Source organism: Octodon degus, unplaced genomic scaffold (genome assembly GCF_000260255.1).
Source record: "Octodon degus isolate 3935 unplaced genomic scaffold, OctDeg1.0 scaffold00008, whole genome shotgun sequence".
Classification (NCBI taxonomy): Eukaryota; Metazoa; Chordata; class Mammalia; order Rodentia; family Octodontidae; genus Octodon; species Octodon degus.
Genome location: NW_004524584.1, coordinates 9328144 through 9344762, shown reverse-complemented (window position 1 = coordinate 9344762; position 16619 = coordinate 9328144). Strand labels below are relative to the sequence as shown.

The 16619-nt window shown below is 40.2% G+C and overlaps 1 protein-coding gene and 1 pseudogene across 1 annotated transcript in view; both read left to right on the top strand.

Annotated features, from left to right (window-relative positions):
- Acpp (acid phosphatase, prostate) overlaps positions 1–16619 on the top strand; it is a 52494-nt gene that overhangs the window by 733 nt on the left and 35142 nt on the right. The window contains exons 2-4 of the mRNA XM_004625018.2: positions 12782–12877; positions 14028–14114; positions 14570–14722. Of these exons, the coding sequence (XP_004625075.1) occupies positions 12782–12877; positions 14028–14114; positions 14570–14722 (336 nt within the window). The remainder of the gene's footprint in view (positions 1–12781; positions 12878–14027; positions 14115–14569; positions 14723–16619) is intronic.
- LOC105743886 lies at positions 6878–7612 on the top strand (annotated as a pseudogene).

Sequence of the window (16619 nt, the reverse complement as noted above, 5' to 3'; positions counted from 1 at the left end):
AGAAACTAAACAGAATTTTTGAGAAATAGACTGACATAGATCTAGTTGATCACTGAAGTCGTGGCTGTGCCTACCCATGACATGTGTGACAAGTCAAAGAAAAATGGACAGGGATGAATGCATGGATCATGTTGGGAAAATAAATACACTGTTGGCACTGTTTTAAAATATACGGAAACTATTTACAAAGTAAAGGTAATTTTGTATTACAGGAAATCTTTGATTTTCTATGTATAGCTTTTTCTGTGTTTCTATGTGTGTGAAGGGCTTTTTCTCATCTCTAAATGTTTTATCTGGTACAATGAAAGTGGAGTGATTAACAAGCAAACTTTCTTTCTGCAAGAATATTCACTATTTTTTTATTATTTGGAAGAATACTGCCTTTCACCTAAAACTTAAACAAGAAGTTCCTGTTTTTCTCAACTTGGTGTATTCAGAACTTTTGTCTTTATTTTCTACAGATCATGTTTATGTTCATCTCCATTCTTAGTACAGTTAATCTTTAGTAGGTCATGAGTCAACAACAACAGAGAGGAAAAAAAAGAAACAGAGAAACATATCATCAGTTTATAAACCAAAGATCTGGCAGCCATCAGATTTCTGTGCTGCAAACACAGCTTCATGTCATAAACCTTCCATAGGTGACTCTACTTCATGATTTCCTTGCAAACATGTTCTATAGAAACAAAACATGGTGCCATGGCAACTGTCCTGCGCTTGCTATACTTGTCATACTGAGAGCTGGGGCACACTGGCTGAGCGGCCAATTCTTTGTGATTTCATAAAAACCTCCAGTTAACTGTATAAGGTAGAGTTTGTCCTCTGTGTCTTGTTCCCAACTTCCCCCAACCTCCCTTGACTATCAAATTGTGATTTTCCTTTTTCTCTCTCCACTCTGGATTAAAGTGCATTCAGGGACTACAAATTAAGGAAAACCAAAACGCAAAGGTAGCTATCTTGGAATTAAAACATCAACAAGTATTGTCTGGAACTAATATTAATTACCTTTCCCTTCCATGGTCTCCTTCCATTAAATGCAGGTAAATGAAGGATAATGTAGTATAACTTCCTGGCCCTGAACGAAACAAACTTTCATGACAGAAGCCAGAAGATAATTTTTTCTTTTATTGATTATAGAGAATGCTTGACTTTGAATGATTAAATTGTACCAATTTAGTTTGCTCTGAGATCCCTGCTTCAATGATTAAATTATAAATTTCCAAGGAAAATACTTGGAAAAATTTTAGGAGAACCAGAGTAAAGGAAAGGAGACAAGGTACTTACACTATACCAAGCACTGTTCTGAGAGTTCAGTATGGATTGTGTAGCATAATTCTCTCAGAGGGCCTATAAAGTAGGGTTGCCAGAAAAAACACAGGACAACTAGTTTAGTTGAAATTTCAAATAAGAAGAAAATAATTTTTAGTAAAAGTATGTCCCATACAATGTTTGGGCATCCTATTTTTTTATTTTCTAAGTCTGGCAATCATTCTGAAAGTTTTTTTTTTTTTTTTAAAGAAACAAACTTATTATCCCTATTTTATAGATAAGGATGTGAGAAATAGAGTAATTAAGCCATTTGTTCATAGTCACACAGCTGGAGCAGTAAAGACCAAATTTGAACCCAAGCTGTCTGACCTACATACAGACCATGCCACTAATCACTAGATATAGTCTGCTATGTGCCTATAATTCAGAAAACAGAAATGTTCGGAGGTCCCTGGAAGATTTACTAAATTAGTCTAACTTAGGTTCAGTAGATGATTTCCTTGCTTTTCCTCTGTGATCCAAGAAAAATAAACCTTATCCAACTCTAAAAAAAAAACCTGTTCTTGTCAGAAAGAACAGAAAACTGTTCTTGCTTCTTATTCCTGCCTACGGATAGTCACAACACGATCTTTTGGGGGTTGAGGGCCTAAATGGAGATTGAACCCGGCACTTGCACACTGAACTATGTCCCCAACTCTTTTTTTTTTCATCTTGTTTTATTTTGTTTTTGAGTTAAAATCTTGCTGAGTCACTAAATTGCCCAAGTGGAGCTCGAATTTTCAACCTTCCTGCCTCAGTCTCCAAGAGAGCTGGATTACAGGCATGCGCTGCCACACCTGGTACACCATGATGTATCTAAGCAGTCACCACAGTGCATCCCTTGGAATCCTGGTTTGATGATTTCTGGTTTTGCTTTGGGGTTTGGGTTTTTCTTGTTTATTTTTTTGAGACCGAGTCTCACTATGTCATTTGGGCTGTGCTTGCACTCACTGAGTAGCCCAAGGTATGTTGAATTTGCAGCAATCCTCCTGCCTCACCTTCCAAGTGCTGGGATTATAGGTGAGCAGGTATTACAGGGAACTACTTATTAATAGGTGCTACCTGAGGAAAAAAAATTGACTTCCAAAGTCAAGTCAACTTTGGAACAGAAAATAGGGCATATTGTGCTAAAAGGTCTCTATCAACATTCCTTAGTCTTTAACAGGCACTGTTACTGCATGTGGTGGCACATGCCTATAATCCCAGCACTTAGGAGGAGAGCAGTGAGTATGAGGCTACCTTGGGCTACATAGCAACTTCAAGGTCAATCTAAACTACATAGTGAAACTCTCCAAAAAAAAAAAGGCTCTGGGCTGGTGAGATGGCTCAGTGGTCTAAAGCACCTACTTAGAACAAACTTCACAAAGCACAGAGACTGCAGTTCAATCCCCCAGCACCACATGCCAGCCAGCCCCGCCCCCCGGTGGGCTGAGCTGGCCACACACACACACACACACACACACACACACACAAATAAATAAATAAATAAATTTTTAAAAAAAAGGCTCTGAGGCCTTCAAGGAAAGGACCTAAGGATCTCTAAAGATCTAGTACCTTGTTTCCTAAAGTGACTATGGCACCCAGCTCTCCCTCCCCGCCCCCCAGAGAGAGCTCAGAGAATTTCTGTTTTTAACTTTACAGAGAGGCAATAGTGGGTGTACTGAGTCCCAGTGTACCCATCAACCGGCTTAAACAACTTTCACTCAGGGCCAATCCTGTTTCTTTTGTATGCCCCTTCATCTCCCACACACACCCACATGGCTTTTTTGAAGCAATCTCATGTACTAGATTATTCCACCAGAAATGAGGAAAGGTCATTGCAAAGCATCATCTCTCCCGTATGCCAGGGTGAAACCACAAAGTGATTTCAGACCAAAAGAAAAACTACTCCATCTCGTTCTACTAGGGTTTCATAGAGAAAGGGATGACGAATCACATTCTCGTTCTTGATGCCATCACATGGTTCACATTCTTTCTCACACCTAGTCTCAAGCTGACCATCTAATCCCATTATGGATTTTCTAGTGTTATTTTCCAGAATAGAAGTTGCAAATCAGATTTAGGAAGACATTGAACAATCATTAATTCAAGCTCCACCGTCACTGGCCAGGTTTAGACCAGACACATGTCACTTAATAATATATCTGAGTTTCAAGTGTCCCAAATTGGAAGTTGGGGTAACAATGATAACTATGCCTCCTACTTCACAAAGTAGTATTTAAGATCAAATGATATGATTACATGTGCAAATGTGAACTGTGATTCACATTTGAGGTGCTACCAGGACTCACTGGTCTAAAATGGAAGCTTTCTAATTTTTTGTATAAACTCTAGATGACTTTAAGTATCTTCTTTTTCAAATTGTGGTTAAAATAACAAAAAATATATGTAGCATCTTAATCATTTAAAGTTTCCAGTACAATGGTATCACATGCATTTACATGTTATGCTGTCTACTATCATCCATCTCCAGAACCTTTTCATCTTGCAAGACTGAAACTCCTTACCCTTTAAACAATACCTGCCCATTTTTCCTTTCTCCTAAATCATGGCCACCTCTGTCCCTCTGAGTTGAACTTTTCTCTACTAGTTGCCTTTTTCACCTGCTTCTTCTACTGTCCTCAAAGCTCTAGGCGGTCAATCATTATTACAGAACTTATCAGTGTGCGAGGCTACCTGTGAGATGTGGAGAGAACAGTGAAAGGCCAAAGGTTTCAGAAAATTATCATAAGCTAGACTTTAGCCTAACGACTTAGCTTGTTTGTGCTGTAGGGATCCCCACCCATGAGTTTTCACTTACTTGGTCCTGGGGGTGACAGAGTTGTGATGACTGGGCAGAGAGAGGCTGGAGGTGAGAACAGAGAGGGCTATGACCACAGTCCACAGGAAGCATTGTTGAGAACTAGATTGGACTAGAAAGCAGTAGAATTGGAAAAGAATGGCTACTACTTTTAAATTGTGAAAATAAAACTCCTATGGATCAAAGTGAACTTGAAAGAAAAGACAAAAAACACGCAGGATCTTGTGTCAGATTCAGATCAATGAAAACATGATGACAAGATAAAGAGAAGGTACATAAAGGTCAATAAACACTGGAAAACCTTCAAAGAGATATGAGGTATAAACATCAGAGAAAGTCTAGAAGGAAAGTATAAAAACGAAATATAAGAAATAAAGCCAATCTGTTATGTTGAGCTGTGGGGGATTCAGGTCAACAATTTCTGACATTTCCAGTTAATCGGAAGACCCAATACTATTATGGGCTACTGGACTCTTTTAGAATATTTTGTTGAGTTTACACACCTATAATATTCAAATAACGGAACTTAACCAAAAAAGGGTATACAGATGAAAGTCCATTTTGTATCTGTGTATTCAGGGTGGTTAGGATAGATATATAGTTACATTCTGTTAATGAATAGAATGATTTATTCTAATGGTGGTTGTAAATAGGATGTCGAGTCTGCATCTTGTACAGCAATTAACCACTAAGAAGAATATATGCAGTGTGTTAGTTATTGAAACTGTCCTACCGATTTGATTTGGAACTGTCTCATTGCTATTTGTTTATCAATAAAATTATGGCAAAAAAAAGAAAGTTCCACCACTCTTCTACACAGTGGCATAGTAGTTAAGAGCTCAGGCCCAAACCTCAGCCAACCTGGGTTTGAATGCCAGTCCAACCCCTTTCTACTTGTGTGATTTTAGGCGAGTAGTTTGATCTCTCTGTGTCTCAATTCCATCACTGTAAAAATGGGGAGAGTAGCACCTGAAGAGGTGATGTGAGGCTTACTTGAGTTAATACACAGAAAGTACTTCTGAGCTTTTTTGGTGTATGCTCTGAACGTTGTAATTACCATTATTATACTCGTAGTAACACACCTCTTGTGTGTGTTTTATGATGTTCACATATGCAGTTAATTAAAATGTCAGTATGTACACATGTGTATAATCCCAGCATTCAGGAGGCTGATACAGGAGGATCACCCTGAGTTTGAGGCCAATCTAGGCTACATAGTGAGTTCAAGGCCAATCTGAAATATATAGAGAGATGCTTTCTTAAAAAAAAAAAATTGACATGTCAGTTGTGTCTCCTTCTCTTTAGTCTCAAAAGGGTGAAGTAGTTATACATCTTTTGTTTTATTTTTTTTTTGGTGGGGGGGCGGGGATTGAATTCAGACCCTTGTGCTTGCCAGGGAAGCCCCTATTCTACTGAGCCATCTCCCTGGCCCACATCTTTTGTTTTAAATTCAGAGGATTTGTTCTTAGCTTTGAACATCTGACCTAATACAAATTGGAGAAACACACATTCCAAATGTGGTTCCAAGGGTTAGACAGATTGTTCCCGCTGACTCTCTCGTCCTTCATGACAAGGCTGGAAAAGCCCATTATTGCCCTTTTGCTTGCCTTCTCTATTGCTGCTCATGTTTGAAGAATGCCTGTGATCAGAGGCATGAACTTCTCAGATTTGTAAACCTCTTTTTTCCCCAATTCCATTAAAGTAGAAAAGAAATTATAGCTAATGAGTTGTGAGCCTCTACCAGATGCCAGATATTTTACTATTGGTATTTTGAACTTCAAATTTGCCCTTGAGGCCTCTAATATTATTGTAGTATAATGAGGGGTAATAAGAAGCAAGCAAGAGTTTTATCTTCTGTACACTGAAGACCCTAGACTGCAGGTGTTCTGATGGCACGGAATTGATGACCCGACTTAATGACAGCCAGCAGAACCCACTGGAGACATGAACCATCAGCTCACTGACGGCCCTGGCAGCTCTCTTCCATCTTATGTGGCTCTGTGGTCACCTGAGCCAAGGCATAGCATGATTGTCTCTGGAGACCTGCAGGTTCATTCAAGATGCTTGCTGGGCACTAAGCCATGGTAGGAGATCCACCCAGAGGAACAGCTCCTGTTCTGCATAGACAAGCATCTCCTGTTCTGTCCCCATGTATTTTACAAATTTCCAGAGAAGTGAACTAAAACTTCTGTTTTGCTCAGATATTTCAGCCAACCAAATTGCCAGTGTAGGTACTTTATGCCAAAGTGTCCTCAATCTAAAGGAATAGTCCATTAGTGTGCATGTGCGTGTGTGTGTGTGTGTGTGTGTGTGTGTGTGCACATGCGCGCACGTGTGGGGGGGTACTGGACCTTCACACTAATTAGCTCTCCTGCCCTGCCCCCTTTTTGAGTTAGGTAACCAAGCTGCCAAGGCTGAGCTCAAACCTTTGCTCCTCCAGCCTCAACCTGCCAGGCTCCTGCCTTGAACCTTCAGGAGTGTGCCACTACACCCAGCTCTTAATTATTGTTCTCATTTAAACAGAAGTGGGAAATAGATGATTAGAAAATAATAAAAGTGTTTCTTAAAGGAGAGGGCTGCGTTTCTGTTTGCCTGTTACCTGATGTAAACTCTTTTTGTGATGCCAACTATAGCCAGTAGAAAGTAAATACATACAGTAGCCAAGTTAAACATATAAACGCTATAATAACAATAGCAATAGCAACAAATATAATAGTGAGTCCCACTGAGCCCTGCCATCCTCACTCTTTCTCCTCCTTTCCTCAGAGGATGTCCACTTTCCAGTTCAACCTGGTCCTGCTCAAGGAGCCACTGGGCTTCATCAAGGTCCTGCAGTGGATGGCTACCATTTTCTCTTTTGCCACCTGTGGAGATTTTAGAGGCAAAACAGAAATGCTTGTGGGTTGTCCTAAACTGACTCGAAATAAATCTGTTGCAGCTACTTTTGGTTATCCATTCAGGTTGAATCAGGCATCATTTCAGTCATCTTCAAGTGTGTGTAATATAGAGTGGAAAAATCATGTCCTCATAGGAGATTACTCCTCTTCTGCACAATTCTATGTCATATTTGCAGTCTTTGTATTCTTGTACTGCACTGCTGCCCTTCTGCTTTACGTTGGTTACGTGAACCTGTGGAACCTGTGCCGGGACAGTCGCAGGGACAGTCGTAAACTTCCCATGATTGACTTCGTTGTTACTATTGTTGCCACTTTTTTGTGGTTGGTGAGCACTTCAGCCTGGGCTAAAACTCTTACAGATATTAAAGTAGCTCCAGGTCCCAGGATTGTTCAGGAACTTCTGCCGTGTAAACAGCCACAAGTAGAGTGTCATTTTGCCTCTGTGACAAGTCTGGGCTCCCTAAGTGTGTCTGTGGTCTTTGGCTTCCTGAATATGATACTGTGGGGAGGAAATGTTTGGTTTGTGTACAAGGAGACCAGTTTACACAGTCCCTCAAATACTGCTGCTCCCCACAGCCACAGAACAGCTGCTCCTCCTGGATTATAATCCAGGGAGAAATACTCAGAACCAAACTTGGGTCTCCACTGTGACTTGTTTCCAACATCTTGAGAAGCATTTTTTTCTATTAAATATAATGGCTTTTTCAATAAATTGGTGGGTTTAAAATTTTGCTGCTTTTTTACATAAAACTTGTGCCGTTCTTAGACATTGAAGATGTAAATATATTCTTGCATGCAGATTTGAAAGTTCAGGGGTTTGTTATCAGATGATACATGTTTTTAAATCTTTTCACTAAGTAATTTTCTCACTAAGCTGTTCAGCTTTCAAAGTGTTTACAGCCTTAGGCCTTAGCATATCTTTACTCAGACAGCAATTTCATCATGTCATACTAGGAAGAAAATCTTTATTTGGAATATGCACTACTGTACGTTTGTATAGCTCATATGCCTAAGACCTGTAATTAAGAAAGCCTTAATTACAGAAATTATATTCACAAAAAGCATTTAGTTCCAATTTTGTTTCTGTTTTTTAAAATGACCTGCTGTATTCAATAGGTGTACTAACACTGTTAGAAGCAGGGACCTGGAGCTGTCTAACAGATGTGTGTGGCTAATTTAGTATTTCCCTTGCATGAGGTCTGTGAGCTTCCATGCTGGTGGCCGCCTTCATAGGCTTGTTGGAAGTAGAAAGAACCCAGCCCACCCACATGCTTTACATAGACAGGCATTATTTTCTGTGGTGTATCTGTTAGCTCTCTTGTTACTTACTGCATGAAAGTGCACGTTGGGACATGGCCTTCAAAAAGTAGTAAAATGATACACCCTTTTTTTGCAGACCATGTTCAGGGTGTTAAAAATACTAAGATTGTCTCTTACTTTTGAAATAGTTATCACAGTCAGTGAAATTGCTTGTTTGAGTTTAGCCTTGATATTGTGAAAATAAACGTGATTTGGATGTCATGTTGATACTCATATTTTACAAGTGAATGGTTAAGAAGTTATGCATCATAAAAGAAATTAAGTGAGCAATATCGTAAGTATATTGTGTGCATACATTTGGGTATATTTTGTAAAAATGCTTATTCGTATTTTGCATCCTAACCTTTTTCGTCTTATAAGGATCTAGACTTCCTATCATTATGTGATTGTTTATGTGAAGCACATCTTGCTAGTGCCTTATTTTTGTTGCCTTTATTCATGACAAAGATGTTGATATGAGAATATATATGTTTTATGTAACAAAGTTAATAAGGAAGCTAAAAGAGTTAAAAAAAAAATAGCAAGTCCCATATGTGGAATGCATTCTGGTGTGCTCAGTACGGTACTGATGTCCTTACACGTATACTTCACATTTAATGCTCATGTAGCTCTTGTGTGGTAGGTAAATAATGGTTTTATCATTATACAGAGAGCTAAATTGAAGTGTGCAGAACCTAACTATTTTCTCAGGGTCACCGAGCTGGTCATTGATAAAATAGGGGTTCGAAACTTGACCTAAGGGATGGGAAAGTCAGGGCTTTTCTATTAGATTTATAGTTTGAGAGCAAGATGATGCAGTTCTCAACACTTCTCTTTCCTGTGGGCTTCTTGTCTTTCCTGAGCCCTGGATAAAAATCTTGTTGGTCTTGTCCCAGCCTCCTCACTGATGAGTGCAGAATGTTATTATCATATTAATTCTTTTTACAGATAGTCAGCTGCCCTTCATTCTCTATCCAGTCTGTTTTTGTTTTTTGCTAGGGATTGAACATGGTGCTCTACCACTGAGCTGTATGCCCAGATCTTTTGTATTTTATTTTCAGACAGTGTTTCCCTAAATTTCCCAGGCTGGCCTCCAGCCTATGGTCCTCCCACCTCAGCCTCCCAAGTAGCTGGGATTATATGAGTGAGCCACCATACCCAACCCCATTTTACTTCTTAATTATTATTACATTTGGGTTTTTATTGTTAGATTTTTTTCTCAGTTTCTCAAAGAACAAAATAAAATGGGCTTTCATTCATGGTAATCTTTGTGCATTAGGAGATTTTCCAAGACTTAGTGAAAGTAAAACAGGGAGAGTTTAACATCAAGACCCAAGGTCCCTTCTAGGAATACTAGAGTCTGCCCAAAGTTTATGGTGTGTCTCAGGTTCCAAACCTCAAAAGATGACATGATGGCTGGGCTAGTGCGGACACAGACTCACTGTTTCAGAAGCAGTGGCACAAATGGAGCAAAGAGGGAAAGGGTGGGAAAGAGAAAGAAAAGCAAAGAAGCTCAGAGAGCACACCTTGTTGACGACTGAGGATGAACTTAAAAAGCCTGGAAGTGGAGCTGGCAGGAAAGCCATAGAACACCTGGAAGAATAAGACCCAACCCAGGACTTCTTGTGTGTTTTACCCTGTTCCAGGCACCAGTTGAGGATATGGGGTATTGGATATGGTGTGTGTTGAAATTTTTTAAAATTTATTTCAGTAAAGACTCATCGCCGTTGATCCTCCTCTAAGTACTCCCCTTCACTCTGAACGCACTTATCTTGTTCTTGCCACTTCCTGATGCAGTTCTAGAAGTTCCCTTTCATTATCCTGTCTGCCTCAGTGTCCTGAATCAATTCAAAATGCTTACCTTTCATGGCCATTTTAACTCTGGGGAAGAGCCGAATCTTTGACTTTGGTGCCACATGCAGTGAAGAAGATGGATGAAGATACACCATCAGGTTTACATGAGCCTGCCTTTCCCTGGGGTGGATTTGGAAGCAACATGGACCATATTTTTAAGTGGTACTTCATAAAGAAAAAGAGGGGAGAGTTGGCCTTTTCTGTTGTCACAACAGGAGCTACTGGCAGCTGGTGGGTAGGGGCTAAGGTCTGCTGAACCTCCTGCAGTGCTCCTACCACAAAGAGTTGTCCAGCCCAGAATGTCAACATTGTTAAAGCTGAGAAACCCCTGAAAGCAATGTGGGTTTACTAATCTGTTGAAACCAAATAACAACTTTTGTTGCTCAGATCTCGGAATGTATGGTGCACAGTTGCTTAGGATGTAAACAGTCTCAGTGTATTTTGAGAGTACACAGAAGCACATTAATAGTTAACCTTTGCAGTTACTGACCACAGCCAAGGAAATCCTAGAAAGTAGGAACACACTTCCTGCCTGGAGAACCTTTGACCACATCACTCCTTAACTGACAGAGCAGCGTTTTAAATCCACTGCAGCATTATTCATCTTTTTTCTGTCTTGTCTTTTTCTCTTTTTCTGAGAAAGGAGCGCACTAGGTTTCAAGCTTGAACTTACTGTGTAGTCCAGGCTGACCTTGCACTTGGGGAATCCTCCTGCCTCAGCTTCCATTGTACTCAGATTACAGGTGTGCACCACCACACCCAGTTGTCCCTCTGTTTTCTGCAGTCTGTTCTACTGAGGATTTAATATCTCACTTGTTTAGTAAGTCAAAAGATCAGTTTTCCTTAGATGCCAAAGACAACTTAGGTGTTAATAGAAGGCTCACTGTCATAGAATCCCTTCTCAGAGATGACTAAAATTTGAGACTCTTCCTTATTTGGTGCCCATGGAACTGTTAGTAAAATAGTTGCAAAGAGTAATTGTCTTGGCTTACATTCCAATGGCACATCTTAGCCAGTAGTACAAGTGACAGACACAGGTAACCTCAGCTAAAGCAAAATGTTATGCAGCCCCCTCTCTCTATTAAAAATACTTGCTAGCTGGGCATGGAAGTGCATGCCTGTTATCCCAGCAACTGGGAGGCTGGGGCAGGGGGATTTCTGGGAGCTCAAGGTCAGCCTGGGCTACATAGTGAGACCTAGTCTCAAAAAGAAAAAAAAAAAAAAAAAAACTGCCCACATCAGTGTAAACTTTGTCATGAACTTCTCATTTTGTTTGTTTAAGTTTAATTTACACTGATGATACTAAGACTAAACCCAAGGTTTAGTTCATGATAGACAAATGTGTTATCATCAACTATCCTGCACTTCTTGAATATTTTTCTTTCTTTATCCTTTGCTTGTAAAATAGCTTTGTGTTTAGCTCAGTGTTTTATTCTGAAAGCCCTTAAGAATTAAAATCACAAGGTTTCAAAAGTTCATATCATTCTCCTCAAAGACAAATGTGCAATGACAGTAGCTTTATCTACATGTATGTTATGAAAGTGTTGAAAATTAATTCACCTAAGTTTCCTATCTGTGTTTTCTTTACCTTGAACTTCCTAAAAATTAACAGATGGCTGTCTCAAAATGGTCACAAATGAACATGTCACTTAAAAGCCACTGTTTTTAGTTCCTATACATTTTAAAATTATTATTACTGTAATGGTAATTAAGGAATGAGTATTTCTCATCAAAGTCTGGCTGCACTCAGGCAATTACGTAAGCTTGTATTGCTTCCTACCATATCCAGTGCACAAACCTAGCTCCATTTATACATCACTTACCTTCTACTGGCTAATTATTTTGATTCTAGCACTACTTCAAATACAAGAGGGCCATTAGCGAGCTTACAGCAATAGGCTTTGTTTTCATTTGGCAGTGTTGGGGGTCAACCCAGAGCCTCAGGCATGCTAAACAAGTGGTCTTTGTTACTTTTATCTTGTTGCTGAGACAAAATACCTAAGGCCCAAAATTGAAGAAGGAAAGATTTATTTAGCTCACAGTTTGTGGAGGTTTCAGCCTATAATCAGTTGGCTCCAAAGCAGGGAGGCATGGCAGAGGGTCTACAGCTCATGGCTGCATAAGACAGCAAAAGCAGCAGGAGCAAAAAGGGGGAGGGAGAGCAAGCTGTTTTTTCTCCCTCATCTTGTATGTAGGGCAGGTGCAGAACTCACTGCCAAGTCCAGCACTAGATAATGAGCCAGTCACAAACTCCAGATTCAGCCACCTCCACAAAGCCCCCATCACAACCACATGAGGCTTTGGGGGGGACATCTAGACACAACTATAACTATACACAAGTACTATGCCACTGGGCTACATCCTCAGCCCAGAACAGTGATACTTAGCTGGAGATGCATTGGCAGAGGTTTTTAAAATCCCAAAGTTTTAGCACATCCCAAGCTAATAAGTTCAAAATTACTAGGGATGGAATCTCATCCTTGGAATTTTCTGGAACTCCCCCAGTGATTCCAGGGAGCATCAAAGGCTGAGAGCCAGAGGTTTAGAAGAAATTCTAACTGACAAACAGAAGCAAAACACCCAAGTGACATTTGTGACCTTACTGGGGCATATTTATTTTCAGGTATTTCGGCACGGAGACAGAAGTCCTATTGAAACCTTTCCTAATGATCCCATTGAGGAATCCGCATGGCCAGATGGATTTGGTCAACTCACTCAGGTTGGTTGGGGATGTCCAGTTAAAGTTGTTGATGAGTCTTGGTGGTAAAACATGCAGAATTGTTTGTTTTGATAGATTTTTTTTAGTCTTATTGCCTTTATTTAAGCGTGATAGATGTATGTGAACGATAGAATATATGAGTTTAAAAATCCTGAAAAGAACTGAAAAAAGACATTAAGGCAAGCATATGAGTTTTCCAGGCTTCATTTGAAAAAAGAGGAGAAAAAGTCTGCCAATTAATAAGTTGCATGAATCCTCAGGGTTGGGGAATCATAGCTCTTTGGAAAATGATGATATTGGAATTTTATTTCTTATCAGCTGGATAGGTTGAAATTGGAGCTTCCTGAAAGCCAGCAGTCCCCAACTTTTCTGATACCAGTAACCACTTTCACAGGAGACAATTTTTCCACAGGTCAGGATGGTTCAGGAGCGTTTTATTCATCATGCACTTATGTCCATTATTATTTCATTGTGCAGTTTATTTTTATTACCTTAGAGTCTCATAAGGAGCATGCAGCCTAGGAACCTAGCATGCAACATTCATAGTGAAGTTCTCACCCTGTGAGAATCCCGAGCCTCTGCTACTCTGACAGGAGGCAGAGCACAGGCAGTGGTGCGAATGAGAGGGACAGGCTGCGAATACACAGGAGCTTTGCTTTCCTGACCTTGCCACTACCTTCCTGCTGTGCAGTCCAGTTCTTAACTGCACCTATACTGGCTGAGGTCCCTGTTAGCAGAGCTTTGGTAAATACAAAAAGCCCTACTTTTGAAAGCCTCTGCAGAGAAGCAGAACTGGGGAACAAAGTCATCTTAGTTGCTTTCCCAAGACTAATCTGCCTCACTTGAAGGAAAAGAGATGAACCATATACTTAAATTGGGTCAATCACCAACTGTCAAACGAACGTTTAGCGCAAGTCTCTATTAAGTGCTAACAAAGGTGAGTAGGTATGTATTCTCAGAAAGTCAGAGTCCTGACTCAGAATCACTACTTTCCTTTCCTGTTTTCATTTAAATTTGTATTTTAAGGTGGAACTATTGAAGCATGCCTTGTTCATTCCAATGTACAATATACAATGAAGAGAAATGACACAAGTTTCTATGGTAATGTGATTCACACTTTTCCTAATTTTTACATTTTTTTTTCCTATAGCGGGGAATGAAACAACATTATGAACTTGGAGCATATTTGAGGAAAAGATATGGAAAATTCTTGAATGAGTCCTATAAACATGAACAGGCAAGTCGGGGAGGCAAGAAAGGAAACCTTGTCTCTTGAAAGAGTTAGAATAATTCTGCATATGTAAAAATGTTTTGCCTATTTTCTAATTAACTTACCCAGTCAGAGATATTGTTTATAAATATTTTCCTCATTGTAAAACTTTTTCATAAGAATGTATGAATACGAGTAATTTCAAAATTCTGCAGGTAGCTATGTAAATAGTATGACTTGGCAGGTGGCCACTGCTTGCTTGGTATTATTTATCACCTCAAATGTTAGCCTACTAGGTTTCTCTGTCCCATGGTATGTTCTTAACATTACCTGACCTATTGTAGACATTGTGCTTGTGACATTCCCAAAAAGCATGCTGAGGATTCAGTGTGAACATCCTGCTCTTTTTCTAATACCTGTCAGAAAGAAAGTAAACCCCACATTTCCTCTAATTTGGCTTCTGCCTTGATTTTCAACTCTAGGTTTACATTCGAAGCACAGATGTTGACCGGACTTTGATGAGTGCTATGGTAAACCTGGCAGCCCTGTTTCCCCCACTGGGCACCAGCATGTGGAACCCCAAGCTCCTCTGGCAGCCCATTCCAGTGCATACAGTTGCTGTCTCTGAAGATCGGGTCAGTATACAGGGAGGTTGGAGAGACCACATGAGCCAGGAAGGAGGGAGATGGGCTTCTTGGGCTTGCTCAGAATCTGAAAGTTGAACCCCAGTCCCTGGGCCTGTCTAAGCAGGTGCTGTAGTCTGTGAGCTATCTGGCTGGCCCTCCAACATTTTTATGTGTCATCATTGTGCTACCTTCAACAGCTCATATACTATATATGCCATCATATTAACCTTTTGTAACAACCTGAGGGACAACAGTACTGTACTCTTAAATAGCAAGGGGAAAAGTGTTTTCAGAGACATTAATAACAAACAAAGTGGTTTAAAGTCACATGGCTGGGAACCACCGCTTTAGGATCAAAACGAGAACTTTTGAACCCCCCACCAATCCTCTTCCCTAAATTGTATATTAGAAACACCTGCAGAATTTTCATAACTTCCTAGGCCCATGGCACTGCTCATAACAAGTCAGAGTTTCTGAGGGTGGGACTCAGGCACAAATATTTCAAAAATAATCTCTCTAGATGGCTCCATGGACAGCCAATTTTGAAAGCTAATACTGTCTTGGTTACTTTTCTCTCATTGCTGGGACAAGATACCCCACACTCAAAATTAAGGGAAAGGTGTATGTAGCTCACAGTTTGTGGAGGTTTTAGTCCATAGTCAGTTGGCTCCAAGGCAGCACAGTACATGGCAAAGGGCAACAGCTCATGGCAGTGGCGAACAGTAAAAGCATCAAGAGCAAAAAGGGAGGAGCAGCAGGCAGACAGCAAGCCTCTTTCCCTCCTTCATTATTGTATGTAAACTGCCACCCCAGGGTGGGTGTAGCACTCACACCCACAATCCCAGCATTAGACCATGCATGAATCAAAACTTGAGAAGCCCATTTCATGACTGCATGAGGTTTTGGGGAGACATCTAGACACAAACCATAACAAGTACCATAAACCAAGCTGCCAGAATGGGGCAGAGAGATACTCTTAAATTTATTTACAGAGGGTAGAATTCACCAAGATCACTTTGACCTTTTCACGGGAACTCGAAATATTTAGAATAGTAAAAATTTCCAGGTGTGGTGAGGTCTAATGGTAATCCCAGCACTTGGGAGGCTGAGGAAGGAAGATCGCCACAAATTTGAGGCCAGCCTGGACTACCTAATGGGTTCAAGGGCAGCCTGAACCTCATAGTGAGACCTTGTCTCAATAAATAAATAAATAAATAGATAGATAGATAGATAGATAGATAGATAGATAGATAGATAAAATAGTAATAAATAAACCTAATCTCTCAGTGTGGCACTTAAGGCTATATGAAGACAATAGTTTGGGACAAAGACTAATTCTCTGCTGTCACATGACAGACATGACTGTCTATCTTAGGCTACTTTCTTTTTCTATAACAGCACCACAGACAGGTAGCTTATTACAAAAAAAAGAAAAATGGAGGTTCATTTGCTGATCATTCTGGAAGCTGAGAAGTCCAAGAACACAGTGCCAGCAGCTGCCCTCTGAGAAGGGCCTTCATGCTGGGTGGGGATATAGCTGAGGGTGGCCCAAGTGAGACAGAGCAAGTGTGTCAGAGAGTGCTCACTTTTATACCAAAGCCACTCATGCAGTGACTCATTAATCTATGGATTGATGCATCACCTCTCAAAGGCTCTGGCTCTCAACACCACTGCAACACATGACGTATTGAAAACATAACACCATCGGATCTCTCTGTGGCTGGAGGCTCAACGTAAACGCAGGGTTTTGCCCAGTGACATCTAGGAGGTAATAGTGTCCTCTTTATTCTGCCATTATGCCTACAAATTTATCTTGATTCCTTCATCCAATGACTAACAAATTTTTCCCAAATGCTTTTGTAGAATCATTTACAAAAGTTTCCATGTCAATTCACCCAAAGTTATA